Source organism: Somniosus microcephalus, chromosome 3, assembly GCF_052327205.1.
Source record: "Somniosus microcephalus isolate GS21.2 chromosome 3, FLI_Smic_1.0, whole genome shotgun sequence".
Lineage (NCBI taxonomy): Eukaryota > Metazoa > Chordata > Chondrichthyes > Squaliformes > Somniosidae > Somniosus > Somniosus microcephalus.
In genome coordinates, this window is record NC_140989.1 from 317,182,202 (window position 1) to 317,197,537 (window position 15,336).

General features: G+C 40.4%; 1 protein-coding gene across 6 annotated transcripts in view; it reads left to right on the forward strand.

Moving 5' to 3' along the window:
• pik3r3b (phosphoinositide-3-kinase, regulatory subunit 3b (gamma)) overlaps positions 1–14,640 on the forward strand; it is a 735,099-nt gene extending 720,459 nt beyond the window's left edge. For all 6 annotated transcript variants that reach the window (XM_085983009.1, XM_085983010.1, XM_085983011.1 and 3 more), the window contains 6 exons: positions 1,220–1,345; positions 3,891–4,033; positions 6,211–6,387; positions 6,513–6,587; positions 9,145–9,315; positions 11,671–14,640. In XM_085983009.1, the coding sequence (XP_085839135.1) occupies positions 1,220–1,345; positions 3,891–4,033; positions 6,211–6,387; positions 6,513–6,587; positions 9,145–9,315; positions 11,671–11,869 (891 nt within the window). In that variant the 3' untranslated portion in view covers positions 11,870–14,640. The remainder of the gene's footprint in view (positions 1–1,219; positions 1,346–3,890; positions 4,034–6,210; positions 6,388–6,512; positions 6,588–9,144; positions 9,316–11,670) is intronic.
• Positions 14,641–15,336: the final 696 nt, after the last annotated feature.

Sequence of the window (15,336 nt, forward strand, 5' to 3'; positions counted from 1 at the left end):
CCATTTAAAGGGCTACCCATTAAAATGCACGTGGTCAAAGAGTAATAAATGTGACGGATTAATCTGGTATACCAAACAAATTTTTTTCAGGAAATTCTAATGTAATCATAAATGGGGCAGATGCCTTTGGTATTGGATGTGTTTTGCCATATTTTTAATGCAGGCATGAACTTGATTATTAGTTTGACGCAGAAACCTCTGTAGATAGACTGTATTGTCCTGTAATACCAATTTTGTCTAGCATTGTGCAGGGAAATCTACTCCACACATTACCTAAAGCATTAAATATAATGGTTGCAAAGTGATTATTATAATTAGCTGCTAGGTGGAATTAGAATCATCATTCAGTGAATTAAAAAAAGTACTGACGCAGAATTTGTGGTCAGTGGCGAAGCAAAGTCGCTCGCCGCTGGTCCCGAATAAAGCTTCGCACAAAGATCTCGTGATCTTTGCGACAAAGTTCGGGTTTTTCCAGCGCGTAGTTCAAATCAACGTAGAATAGTGGGGATCTCATAGTGCGAGCTGCTGTGATGTCAACAAGCTGTCTAAGCAGCCAATCAAAATGCAGAATTCTCAGACAGCGAACCAGGAAGTGGGTAAGCTCTTAAAATTCTAACTTTTTTTTAAAAAAATGTTAGCGAGAGCAAAACAAAGATTGGGGCTCTCATAGGGAAAAGGCAAACGGAAATAAAGATGAACAAATTTAAAAGTTTCTTAAAAATATAAATTTTTACTAAAATGGATAAATTTGACGCTGCGTAAAATTTTAATTAATTTTTCAGGGCCATCACCTTTGTTTAGCAGTCAATACACTGTTAAAACTCCAGGTGCACCTAACCCCTTTGGGTCTAACTTTTAATGGAGTATTTAACAGCGTAATTAAGAGCCAATGTTTTCATCAGTTTCCTTGATTTGAGAGATTTCACTGATTGCCGGCTGTGTGGGGGTGGGCACAGCGCAGTCTGTGGAGGAGCAGTGAATGACAGACTGCAACTTCTGCATTAGGATGCGCATGTGCTAAATCCTGAAATTGCGGTCAGTTTCAAAGGCGAAATAGTCATCAGGACCGCAAATTCTGGGCCAGTACTTTTTTTCCTTAGAAATCATATCCAATTACTTCTAGTTTTACACAATTTTTAGCAATGGCTGTCTTCATGATGAAGCTAATCTTGATGAGGATATAGCTGTTGTATGATGTGCTGCTCACTTTGTTAAATAGGATCAGGTGGTGAAAGAAGACAATATTGATGCTGTTGGCAAAAAACTGCAGGAATACCATAACCAATATCAGGATAAGAGTAAAGAATATGACCGGCTTTATGAAGAATACACAAGGACTTCACAGGTATGTCTATGCTTTTGAATGACAGGCTACGCTGGATCATGGAATAATCTCCATGTATTCCAGACTTTTTTTCATCTCGCTAGTTTTCACTACAATTATTTTTTCATTTCTGATATCAGCTACTGCCTTTTGTACCACAGATAAAGGACCAGTCATGATATGGCCCTGAGATTGGTGGTAGAAACTTCTAATATACATAAGTACAAGTCGAATTGAGAGCGATGTATACCAAAGAGTGATTACACAGCAGCAATTTAATCCAGTCAGTGAAATGCTAATGGTTTGTAACTGATGTGCTGCTGGGGTAAGAGGGGAAATTTTTCAACCAGCCAGGGCTGGATAGTGGAAATTTGAGGATGGGAATAGGGAGTATTTTTGCAGTTCTTTCCTTTTTAGGCTATGATGTAAAGTGCATGATGAGGTAAATTGCATACACTGTGTGGAAAGAGTAAGGTTAATGGTCCAAATGGCCTTTTCACATTCTATTCCTTTAGTTTTTGTTCCAACATGGGAGATGGTTTCATTTAGTTTTGGGTACTTTATGCTGGTAGTGACAGTATTGGCTCTGATGCAGATAGCGGCAAGTTCACCGCAATTTTCAGTCGGTTATTAGGACTGTATGATCTGTGCATCACCACCTTTGTTCTTCAAAAACCGGCATGCTTCCATCGACGGTATTTCAAAGTATCGCTACTTTGTAATGTATTTAGTAATGTGTTAGTAGTGGTTTTAGTTTGTTTTAAAGAGGTGTTAAGCTGGCACACCACCTTCAAGTGTTTTATACTTTGTGGTTTGCTTTAAGTCAGCTATGTGAAGGCCAAGTTCTTTCAAATTGCATACTTTGCAGACATGTTTATGCCACAGTGCAATTTTTTTTAAAAGAAAATATTTATGAATGCACTTTCCCTAACCTTGTGATTCACATTTTAGTAAAAGTTGCTACCAGAACCGTCAAAAGATTTGATTATATCATACTGATCCAGAAATCCCACTGCCTTTTTTTAGGAGCATTGTAGCTCCTGTTATATTAAACTGTGGGTGTGCTGATGCCAACAGTGTGCTTGGATAATAGTTTTAGTGTCGTACCTATGGCAGGATCTTGGTGTTTAAAGTTAATATCTGAATTAATTTTCATAACCTTTTTGAGAGTACCAAGTTTATCCTAACACTATTGCACTACCAGCATGCTACAGCTTTGTTTGGCAAGTGGTAGAATATGGATGGCTTTAAATAAACCTAGAAATTAGGTTAACAACAGAAAATGCTGGAAAAACTCAGCAGGTCAGGCAACATCCGTGGAGAGAAATTTGAGTTGACGTTTCGGGTTGGACCCTTCTTCAAAACTGGAAAGAAAAGAAACTAGATCGGAGGCAGGGCTGCGATCGGACAAAAGAATAAAAGAAACAAAAGAAGTAAAAGAGATTAGAAGCTAGACGAGATAGTAATAGGCTGGGATTAGGTGTAAAGTGTACTGGCAGGGCAAAAGATAGCTGCCAGGTGTGAGAGAGAAACAAAAGGAAAGGGGGGGGGGGGGGAAAGGAGTGGAACAATTACAAGAGAAAATGAAATGGGGGCCGGGCTTATGATCTGAAATTGTTGAACTCGATATTGAGTCTGGAAGGCTGCAGAGTGCCTAATCGGAAGATGAGGTGCTGTTCCTCGAGTTTGCGTTGAGCTTCCGTGGAACAATACAAGAGGCCAAGGACGGTGAGGTCCGAGTGGGAATGGAGCGGTGAATTAAAATTTTGAAGAAGGGTCCAACCCGAAACGTCAACTCAAATTTCTCTCCACGGATGTTGCCTGACCTGCTGAGTTTTTCCAGCATTTTCTGTTGTTATTTCGGATTTCCAACATCTGCAGTATTTTGCTATCATACTAGAAATTAGGTTACAGCTTTTGGCTCCTTATTATTTACACTATTACCAAAGGTTTGCATTACTGAGAAATCTGCACCTGTTTGTATCTTGGGCTTGAATTTCACAGTACAAGAACTTCCCAAATAAATTCCCTTTCTCCTTGTTAAATACAACTTTTTAAAAAAGCTGTACAGTAATTTGTAACTTCTTTTGGTTTTCACCATTTTAACATGACTTGGAGAAAGTGCAGATCAGTGACTAAAAAACTGCATTAGTGGCCTGTATGTGTGTTGAGCTGTTTGGTTCCAGGATATCTTGACCTCTATCTCAGCAGCAGTGTTTGTATTGCTACTGGGGTGCTGACATACAGAAGTGCTGACCATAGGCATTGGTAGCAGTGATGTGATAGCCATTAGACTCTATAAAACAAATTTTAACAAAGCACTTCTTTGGTTTTGCAATATGTTTGGGAATACTCCAGGGCCAACATCCAGTGCCAAATGACATTCATCAAAGAATATTGTATCCATTTCTGACATCTTTGATTCTAGACTTGCAGGCTATAGTTTGCAACAGAATTCAGGGGAATTCCATGTGGTGCATATTATTGTAACAACTATAGAAGATTTAGTGCAAAACTTTATTGAACTGTTTTTAAAATATAACTTGTAAACCTGTCTCTTTAACAGGAAATACAAATGAAGAGAACTGCGATTGAAGCCTTTAATGAAACAATAAAAATATTTGAAGAGCAGTGTCATACTCAAGAACGTTACAGCAAAGAATATATTGAGAGATTTCGCAGGGAAGGGAATGAGAAGGAAATTGAACGGTACTATTGCTTTAAATGGTTTTTCTTTCCCCAAATCTTAGATATATGAGCCGGAATTTTCTCCAGGGAGGCTGGTTGGGTGCGGGGGACCCAGGAGGCCAGTTTTCCCACAGGCCCTGCCGACATTAACGGCAGGGCCTGATTTGCATGTGAGGCCTCGGGTTCCCGCCCGCATTCCATTGAGAGGCTGGCTGGCTGCGGGCAGGTAGGCCTGCAGATGCGAGGGGTCGGTCTGGGGGAGTGATTGGGAGGGGGTTTGGCATTGAGCATCAGAAATCGCGGGAGTGGGGTCGGCATTGAGGATCACGGGATGGGGTTAGCCAGAGCATCGGAGGGGTGTTCAGCGGGCTTGATCGCGGGGGGGGGGGGGAGGGGGAGGAGAAGAGGATCGAGGCCAGCCACCGGAGAATTGGGGCCATCCTCGGCATCAGTGGGGGAGGGGTGGGGCATCATGGTGAGGATCGGAGGCCTTGTGGTGACGTGTCTGATTACGGGGGATGGGTTAGGTAGGGACCCTGGATCCAGGAGGTCGGTATAAAGCCCCTTACCTCCTGGATGCAGCAGTCCCCGCCTCTGTTTAACTGCCGGGTTTTACAAATTGTGTGAAACCCGTCCCCAGCCAGTTAAATTCAAAATGGAGGTGAAAAAAGAGGCTTCCAGCCTCATTATAATATTTAAATTGACGTACCGCCCCCTGGGAGTGGATTGGTCGCCTGTCCTGCTTCCATTAAAACTGGAAGTGAGCGGGTTGGAGGCGGGATCAGCTTGGGAATCCCATATTTAACTGCCTCCACGTGCCAATCTCGCCTGTTTTTTAGCGGGAAATTCCGGCCATGAAGTAGCCTGATGAATAAAAGGAGCCTCCCCCCCCACTTAAACCAATCACAGAATACTATTCCTAATAAGGGCCTTCATTTAAAAGATACAACACAGAAAAAGGCCGTTTGGCCCAACTGGCCTATGCTCCACACTTGCCTCCTCCCATCTTACTTCACCCTATCTGCATATCCTTCTATTCCTTTCTCCCCCATGTACTTATCTAGCTTCCCCTTGAATGCATCTGTGCTATTCGTCTCAACTACTCCCTGTGGCAGCGAGTTCCAAGTTCTCACCACTCTGAATAAAGAAGTATCAGCTGAATTTTTTATTGGATTTATTGGTGACGAATCTTCAACTTATGGCTCCTAATTTCGGACTCCCTAAAGTAGAAACATTTTCTCTACCTCTAATCCTTTCATAATCTTTAAAGACCTCTATCAGGTCACCCTTGGTCTTTTTTCTAGAGAAAAGGGCCCCAGTCTGTTCAGTCTTACCAGCTAGTTGTACCCTCTCAGTTCTGGTATCATCTTTGTAAATCTATTTTGCACTTTCTCCAGTGCTTCTATACCCTTTTTGTAATATGGAAGACAACTGTGCATTGTATTTTAAATGTGGCATAACTAAGATTCTATATAAGTTTTATATAACTTCTCTAGTTTTGAATTCTATTCCTCTAGAAATGCCTCAGTGCGTTGTTTGCACTTTTTTTTAAATGGTTTTCCTAACCTGTGTTGCTACTTTTAATTGATTTTTTTTTTAAATCTGTACCCCTGGATCCATTTACTACTCTACCCCATTTAGACTCTTTTTCCAAGGATTAAGTAACTTCCTCCTACCAAAATGCATCACCTCACACTTATATTAAAATTAATTTGTCATTGACACGCCCATTCTGCAGGTCTGTTAATGTCGTGTCGCAGTCTTCCTCAGTATTAACTATACCCCCAATTTAGTGTCATCTGCATATTTTGATTATAATCAGAATATGGTTATGGCTTATTGCCTCATAACAAGAATTTTCTCTATATTGATGGGTTTTGCTTAATGGAGACTTGGATAAATGGGATGATTTAATTTTCATAAAGCATACCTCTGTAAACCTGCTGGCTGATCAGATTATTACTGGTATGCAAAGGTACCTTTGGTAAAGGGGAAAGTCTGATTGCCTGCACTTCCGGTTAGAAGGTACAATAAAGGTGATCCGCTATGAATATAGGAAGGCGAAAAAGGGCAAATAATAATGTAACTTGTGCATTTTGACTGAAAATGTGTAAATGTAAACTGTTTGTGCCATCTACATTGCATCCTAATATGCATTAGTTCCCAATAATTCAAACAAACCTTTTTTTGTGTGGTAGGATAATGATGAACTATGAAAAACTCAAGTCTCGTCTTGGAGAGATCCATGACAGCAAGATGCGCCTGGAACAAGATCTGAAGAAACAAGCATCTGATAACCGAGAGATTGACAAGAAAATGAACAGCATCAAGCCTGACCTAATTCAACTGCGAAAGATCAGGGATCAGTACCTTGTGTAAGTAGAAACAGATAAATGATGTTGGATTTACTTTTCTCCCTGAGGGGCAAAACATGCTGAAAGTTGACAGTATAACAAAATGATTAAAACTTTGTGATAGTTTCCTTCTCTTCATCTTGCAGATGGCTCAATCACAAAGGAGTGCGTCAAAAGCGAATAAATGACTGGCTTGGAATCAAAAATGAAAATGCAGATGAGTGAGTTAGAATTGTCTCAAATGTAACCCCACTATTTAAGAAAGGACAGAGAGAGAGAAAACGGGGAACTGCAGACTAGTTAGCCTGACATTAGTAGTAGCGAAAGTGCTAGAATCTATTAAGGACGTGGTAACAGGGCACTTAGAAAATAATATGATTGGGCAGAGTCAACACAGATTTATGAAAGGGAAATCGTCTTTGACGAATGTTAGTTTTTTCAGGTTGTAACTAGCAGAATAGATAAGGGGGAACCAGTGGATGTGGTGTATTTGGATTTTCAGAAGGCATTCGATAAGGTGCCACACAAGAGGTTATTAGTGGGATTGGGGTAATATACTAGCATGGATTGAGGATTGGTTAACGGACAGAAAACAGAGAGTAGGAATAAACGGGTCATTTTCGGGTTGGCAGGCTGTAACTAGTGGGGTCAGTGCTTGGGCCTCAGCTATTCACAATCTACATCAATGATTTGGATGAGGGGACCAAATGTAATATATCCAAGTTTGCTGATGATACAAAACTGGATGGGAATGTAAGTTGTGAGGAGGGTGCAAAGAGGCTTCAAGGGGATATAGTCAAGCTAAGTGAGTGGGCAAGAACATGACAAATGGAATATAATGTGGAGTTATCCACTTTGGTAGGAAAAATAGAAAAGCAGAGTATTTTTTAAATGGTGAGAGATTGTGAAATGTTGGTGTTCAGAGGGACCTGGGTGTCCTTGTACACGAATCACTTGAGTTAACATACAGGTACAGCAAGCAATTAGGAAAGCAAATGGTATGTTGGCCTTTATTACAAGAGGATTTGAGCATAAGACTAAAGACATCTTACTGCAATTATATAGGGCCCTGGTGAGACCCCACCTGGAGTATTGTGTACAGTTTTGGGCTCCTTACCTAAGGAAGGATATTACTTGCCATAGAGGGAGTGCAACGAAGGTTCACCAGACTGGTTCCTGGGATGGGGGGGGGGATTGTCCTATGAGGAGAGATTGAGTAGACTCAGCCTATATTCTCTAGAGTTTAGAAGAATGAGAGGTGATCTCATTGAAACATACAAAATTCTTACAGGGTTTGACAGGGTAGATGTTTGTAGCGAGGATGTTTCCCCTGGCTGGGGAGTCTAGAACCAGGGGTCACAGTCTCAGAATAAGGGGTCGGCCATTTAGGACTGAGATGAGGAGAAATTTCTTCACTGAGGGTTGTGAACCTTTGTAATTCTCTACCCCAGAGAACTGTGGAGGCTCAGTTGTTGAGTATATTCAAGTCAAAGGTTGATAGATTTTTGAATATCAAGGGATATGGGGATAATGCAGGAAAGTGGAGTTGAGGTAGAAGATCAGCCATGGTCTTATTGAATGGCAGAGCAGGCTCGAGGGGCCAAATGACCTAATCCTGCTCCTATTTCTTATGTTCTTATACAAAAGCAAAATACTGTGGACGCTGGAAATCTGAAATAAAAACAGGAAATGCTGGAAATACTCAGCCGGTCAGGCAGCATCTGTAGAGAGAGAAACAGAGTTAACGTTTCAGGTCGATGACCCTTTGTCAAAACTGGAAAAAGCTGGAGATGGAACAGGTTTTTAAGCAAGGGCAGGGAAAGGGGGGTGGGGAGGAAAGAACAAAAAGGAAGGTCTGACAGGATGGAAGGCAGGAGAGATTAAGAGACATTAAGAGCTGGTGCAAGGCAAAAGGAGATGGTAATGGGACAAGTTAAGAAACAAAAGATGGCTCTAGATGAAGTGTAAATGGCAATGGCAGAATGAAAGACAGCTGCCATGTGAGAGAAAAATAAATAAATGTGGAAAAAAAAGATAGGGGCAGAGGTTATGGTGTGAAATTGTTGAATTCTATGTTGAGTCCAGAAGGCTGTAAAGTGCCTAATCGAAGCTCCCAAAAATGGGTTCAAAGAATTGGTGCAGCTTCTACAGGTCACATTTACAGAACATAGTAAAGCGCTTTTACTGAGTGTGTTAGTGATATCTAATGGCAGAATGTCAATTATGCAGTTATTGACAGTGTCCAATTTAGATAGATTAGGCCCCTTCCGTAGTACTTAACGGGAATGTCAACTTAATTGATTTGAATGGACAGGCCCATAGTCAGATTCAGCATTGAGGGCAAGTAGACAGATACACTTTCACCCCTTCAGTTTCCCAGTGATTGAGCCAAATGTAGGCCTCATAATCAGCTTTCCCTGGTTTATATTGGCTTTTACTCAGTTTTGAGGACAGCCAGGCTCTATTCTTGATATGTGTACCATTATACCAAGTTGATTGGTGCTATAAAGCAGAAGGGGGTACTTGATACTGCTTGCAATAACCTTGTATAAACTACTTCTATGAATTGGATATGTTATCTTTTTTAAAAGGTTTAGCTTTTAGACATTAAAGTAACTGACATAAACATCAGAGCTACAACATTGCTATCTCCGTTTAGTATAATTAATGGGTTAATCGTAGAATTGGAATCCTGGAACAAAGTAACAAATATTGGGGGTAGTTAGCACTGTGCACGGCTCAATAGAGTAATTCTTGTTATAAACAATTTCACCTCAGCACATATTTCATGACTGAAGAAGATGAAAACCTTCCTCACTACGATGAGAAGACCTGGTTTGTGGGAGCTATTAATCGAACACAAGCTGAAGATTTACTTAGAGGAAAATCAGATGGTGCCTTCCTAATCAGGGAAAGCAGTAAAAAGGGCTGCTATGCCTGCTCTGTGGTGTAAGTAACGTGTTTTTTTTTTAAAGGAGGCATATTTGTAAATCAAGAAAATCCCATTGGTGATGTCGTCATGTTGGGTCACTTTTTTCTATCATTAGCCTTAATTAAAAATTGTATACATGGCACTGCTGCTGTTTGAAGGAAGTTTTATGTAGGAATTTATTAGGAACTTACGCCATTGGTCATATACAATGTAAATTTTAAAAATGAATTGAAAATATGTTGCAAAATTTCACATTGCTGCAGATGCAGTTGTGGTCAGTCTTAATATTGAAGCACTTCCTTTGGTATCTCATCCTTATTGGAGTCCTTTTGATTCCCCTTTCCTCTCCATTCCCATGCCAATAATCTTCCTACATTACCCTGATTTATTGTCACTTTCAGCTGGCTAGTGTAGCTGATGGAGAGGCATTAGAGGAAGAAGTAAGTGAGGCAACACAGCGCAGGATTGGGTATAAGCTGTCGGCTGAGGAGGGGGAGCGGCGTTGTCACTGACAACCGGATTGGTCAGTGGGTAGAACGCAGAATGAGATCCAAATAAACTTATTAGTTGGGGTGGTGGTGCTGGTGGTGGGGAGGAGATACCACAAAACAGGGTATGAGCTGTCCGTTGAGGCAAGATGGGATATGAGCATTCGTCAAAGGACATGAGGGAATAGACTGGAGTCAGATCCTATCAGTAGCATTTTTCTTTTCTAGGTGAGATGTGTTGTCTCTAAAGCTTGTGTGCAAGATGGGCGTCTTTAAAATATTGTAGACGTACTACTGTGATTTCCCATTCCCTATTGTTCCTAGAAGTCCCTTTTCCCTATGCCAGACATTTTTCTAATTTTATTTTCACTCATCCAATTTCCACAGCTTGGGGCCAGACCTAGGGCAGGGCTCATCCTATGGGAAGCTAGCATTTCAGAGCTGGTACCAAGGGATACATTGAAGGCTCTTTGTCTACAAGGCCTGGCACATGACCAGTACTCTGTGGGACAGACTGAACAGTTCGATATGCTTCAGAAGGGATGATTGTGTTGAAAAAGAATGCCTTTCTGCTGCATTCACAATAAACTACAGTAAAAATCCAAATTCTCACCGCCTCAAAGAATTAAAGCAGTCTTTCTTCTGGGAGTAGAGACCTTGGTGGCACTTTGACCAGCTGCATGGATAAACTTCTATTTATAGTTGCCAACATAACAAATGGGCATAAGCTTATATGGGAGATTTTTTCTTAATTCAGAGGCTGTCCAAAATAAGCTACCACATGAAGGAGACATAGTGGTGGAAAACAGCTGGATTTAAATTGCAGTCAGCTTTGCTAAATATTCAAGTACAGTCAAATCATGATGCAAGTATTAGTTTCCTAAGAAATACTACATTTTGTTTGGGATCTCTATATACTTTGTACAATTAAAAGTCCCATTTTTCTAAACCATTTAAGTCGAGAGAAACATCTTGGTGTAAAAATTGACCAAAAGAAGTGTCAATATTTGGAAGCAGTTGCAAGGGAAGCAAGACTATGTTTATAAGTAACACTATAAGTGAGACCACTCACTCGTAATTGTTTGTGCGGTATTGGTGGTCGCTGTACTTGTTTGTGGCACTGAATCAGACAACAAAAATGATTCCAAGTTATCGATCGCTTGATCTATAAAGACACACTAAGGAAGCTAAATCTAGTCTTATTCAAAGTAAGAAAGGGGTATGATCCAAGTTTTTAAATACTTGGGTGGGAATCAGCAAGTGACTTTTTGTTCTGGTTCCTCACAAGTTCGACACAGAATTATTAGAGAGTATATATGCAAGCTGATGAGGCCACAATTTTAAATTAACTTCATATTTTCAGCTAAGTGGGACCCTGATTCATGGTGCTATGAGTGTCTGATCTTGGGTGGGAAAGGAATTGGGAAGAAGTAGTTGGTGAGCAAGAGAGAAAGTCGGGGTGTAAATTGTCCTCCCCCCCCACCCCCCCCCCGCCGCACTGGGCATCTCCTAGTTATGGAGCAGTGTCGGCCTTCTGAATAAATCACCTGTCAGCCATGGGAATGGATCTTATAAAGCTGGGGGGAAGTCGACAAATGTAGAAGCATAAAGATAGATTTCTGTACCAGGGAGTTTCCTTCTACAGTGATTACAGGATTCAGAGTGTTTAGCTAATTGCAATATTTGAGATATCTAGTAACTAAATTTACTTTTATTTCTACTGTTACACATTTCCAAAAAAGCCTGAAATGTTGCATTTTAACCACTCTAACTGGCTTGAAGTAAACTCTTTGTCCTTAAATCAATGGAACAAGCTGCTTGCCTAATATATGCCGTCATAGGATTTTATCTCATGCTAACAACTTCTTGCATCTCCCCTTGCAGCGCTGATGGAGAAGTGAAGCACTGCATGATTTACAGCACGCCAAGGGGTTATGGATTTGCCGAACCGTACAACTTGTATAGCACGCTTAAAGACCTGGTGCTGCATTACCACCAAACTTCACTGGTCCAGCACAATGACTCTCTGAATGTCAGACTGGCCTACCCCGTCTACAGCCAGATGCCCTCTCTGCGCAGATGAATGTTTAAGAGTCGGCCGTGACAGATTACAGAACACTGAGGGCATTGTACTTGGCTGCTTTTGCACAGTGAGTACAGAATGTGAATCAGGACAGTGGCGTACTCGAGAGTTCAGGTGACCTGGTGCTACCTAAACTCCAACTGTGACTTTCTGTTTTTTTGCTTTTATTTCAGTCAGAGAGAAACACAAAAAAAACTGGAAATGTATCTCTTTTTTTTCTTTTGGTTTTTGTTTTGGTGTCATTCGTGTGGAGCTGAAACTTTAGTCCAAACAGTCTGGTGCTGATGGCTCTGGGCTATTCATCTTGAGAGTTTAAAAATCTCCAACTTTCAGATGTTCTTTTTCATGGAACAACCAGTGAGAACTCTGTTAGTCTTAACTTCAGATCTCTACAACATCTAGCGCAACTCTGACAAGAGCACCCAGTGTACGAAGAAGACTTCTTTGCATTTTTAGTTTAGTCGACATATTGTTCTTGAACTAGACTCGACCAGATTATCTGATTTCTTTCACTCGTTGGAGGACACTGAGCTCGGTGTGGAAGAAGACCAAAGGCATTCAGGAGAGCTTCTGACAAAAAAAAAACAAAAAAAATTTAAAACTGGCAAAATTTGAAAAAAACATTGCACAAAGGGTCGCTTTTTAATGTACTGGAGTACAAGTAAAAAAAGAAATACAAATAAAGAACATTTTACGGCTTCTGTGACTCTAGAGCTCTTCACAAAAAAAAATAACCAAAATGAAAAGACCAGGGCATCTTTTGATGTTGGTTTTAGCACTTAATGTTCAGTCAGATGTCTGCAGCCGCACATATTTACACCAAAATTTTAAAGTGTTTTTTAAAAAATAAAAACACTAATGCATAATGTTATTAACATAACCCTGAAATTTTGCAATTTTACTTTGACCGGTCATACCTAACCCAGAAGGTGAGCTTCAAAATTTAGCCATAAGGAGGCAAGTACTTTAAAGGTGCTTAGAATTTGACTTTGGAGGGGGCGGGGGTGGGGGGAAACAAACAAAATACTTTTGTTTCATTGCTCGTAGAAAGGAAAGTGCAATTTGCAATGCTTCTGGATGGCAAAGAAAGATCCTGTAGCTTAAAGGGGGTATGGGGAAGTGGGGGATGAATTGGTGGGTGGTACCTATTCCTATCTCAGTGGAAAACACGGGCCCAATTGGTCTGCATTTCATATTTTTAGAATCAAATCTATTCAATATGACTTGTATTATACTCCAGTATTTTTGAGGAGTTGGGGCGAGGTCTTTGAAGGTTCTGTGAACAGTTTAATTTTAAATGCTGTAAGAGACTACTTTCTAAATCCACTGAGCACGCTCCCTGGTATGTCATGTTTTGAGAATATGGTTCGTCCAGGAAACAAGGGTCCCATGATGCACTGGGCATTTTGTTTGGATATGTGCAATTCAAATAAAAGAACATTTTACAGACCTTTTTTTAAAAATAAATAAATAAATAAAAAGATGGCAGCTAATTTTCTGCAGTACTAGTCTCACTTTCTTGAATCTGATTTAGTTTTAAATACCTTTTTTCAGATCTGGAATGTTTAGAGGTCATAATATTTTTACAAGCATACAAAGTGTGATCTTTGTCTTTTTTTTCTCTCTCCTGCCAAAACTCTACAAGGCCTAGCACCAGTTACTTCTGTTTTCTCTAGTAGACCAGAACATGGCCCACTCCACCCTCTCCCTTTTCTTTTCCTCCCTTCTCCCACCACCCACCCCCCCCCCCCCCCCCCCAAGCCATTGCTCCATTTATGCACCAATGTAAATGCTGAATTTTATGTTGGTTTTTTGTTCTATACATATAAAAAGTAATGGTCTCTCTATGAAAAATGTAATTCATGTGAAAATTAGGCCCAACATTTTGAGAGGGCCAGGGTGTGTTCTGTGCACTTCTAATTCTGTTTCCAGACAATTAGGGATTTACAGAACATGTTGATAGTTAGGATTTTTTTTTTCTAGCCATCCAGATGCGATTGATTTTTAAAGTATGTAGCGGTTTTAATATTATCGCAGACACCTGATGCACTATATATATATCAATATATATTAACAGTGAACTTGGCAAAAGCAAGGGCATCGCTTGGTCTTGAGGGCAGCTGGAGTTAAATGAAACATTGCCATTTTGTTTTGTGAGGGTCTCTGCTCAACTGTAGACCATGGCCAAAATGGAAACAGCTTTTTAATTCTTCACTGTGCCCAAACTGGTGTTGGTGCTTATCCAGCATGTATCAATGGTGCGGCTGTAACTGTGGCCCACTCACTAAAAGCTCTTTTCTTGGTACTTGAGCAATCCTATTTCTGTTGTTGAATGTTTTTTGTACTGGTAAAGCGAATCAGACCCTGGAATGGAATTGAATATTGTATGTTTCCTGCATTCACTGGGGGGGGGGGGGAACGCGGTTAGGTACTTCTGAAAAGGATTCAAATTCAAATGCAAATATTGGAAGCACTGCGGAGCATTCTGAGAATTTTAAGAAGTGTTTCTGCTAATACTCAGAAGTTGGCCTTTTTTAAATGGGTACGTTATACTTTACCCTTTTCTGAGAGAGAGCCTTGTGGTTTTTTTTTAATACTAAGGCTGGGTAATTTGGTCAAATTTTTAAGAAATGATAAAGATCAAACTGCAAAATAAGCCCTATTTGGGAAGTTGAAGGAATATTGATTCTTTGTAGCGATGCCGTGGATGCCATCTTGTGTTTTTTTTTCTTTTCTTTCCTTCACCCCTCGCGCCCCCCCCCCCCCCCAAACCTACAAGTATATTAGGATATAATCGTCCTTTGTGTGGTTATAAATGTTAATTGGAAAAAAATACAACCCATACCAAGTCTACCAGTGAGTGTTATGTTCCCATGGTGTAGATCAGCCACAGCTGGCATTCCATGGCTGCATTACTAAGATCTCATGGTGGTGGAGCACTCCCATTGGATGCTTGTGGGGGGGGGGGAAGAAATGAAGTCAAAAGGAAGAATGATCCTGCCCCTCATTAACTGCACTTGGTGTCTGTTGATGCTGACATAATTCTCCAGACCGTCCTGCCCTTGCAGCTAAAGAAAGGCAGGAAGACTGAAAATGAAAATATAATGAGGAAAGTGGGAGATTTTCCAATTGGGGTGGGGGACGAGGGCAAAGATCCTGAGAGTTTAAAAATGCCATTTGACGGATTTTGTTTAGTAAGATGGTAATAAAATTGGTTGCAGACTGGTCTGTACACGGACATACAATTTGTGTACAGTTCAATTGGGATAAATTAGAAAGGGCTGAATTGCGTTTCAATCTACAATACTTTTAATCTCTGATTTTTTTCAGATCAATATGTCAACTTATTATTTAAGTAAATTTTCATGTGCTTACATAGCCATCAATTAAACAAAATTTGAAACTATCTTAATCTAAGGGCTTAAATATGTCATACCTCTTGATCTATATTTTTGGGGTTTGTGATT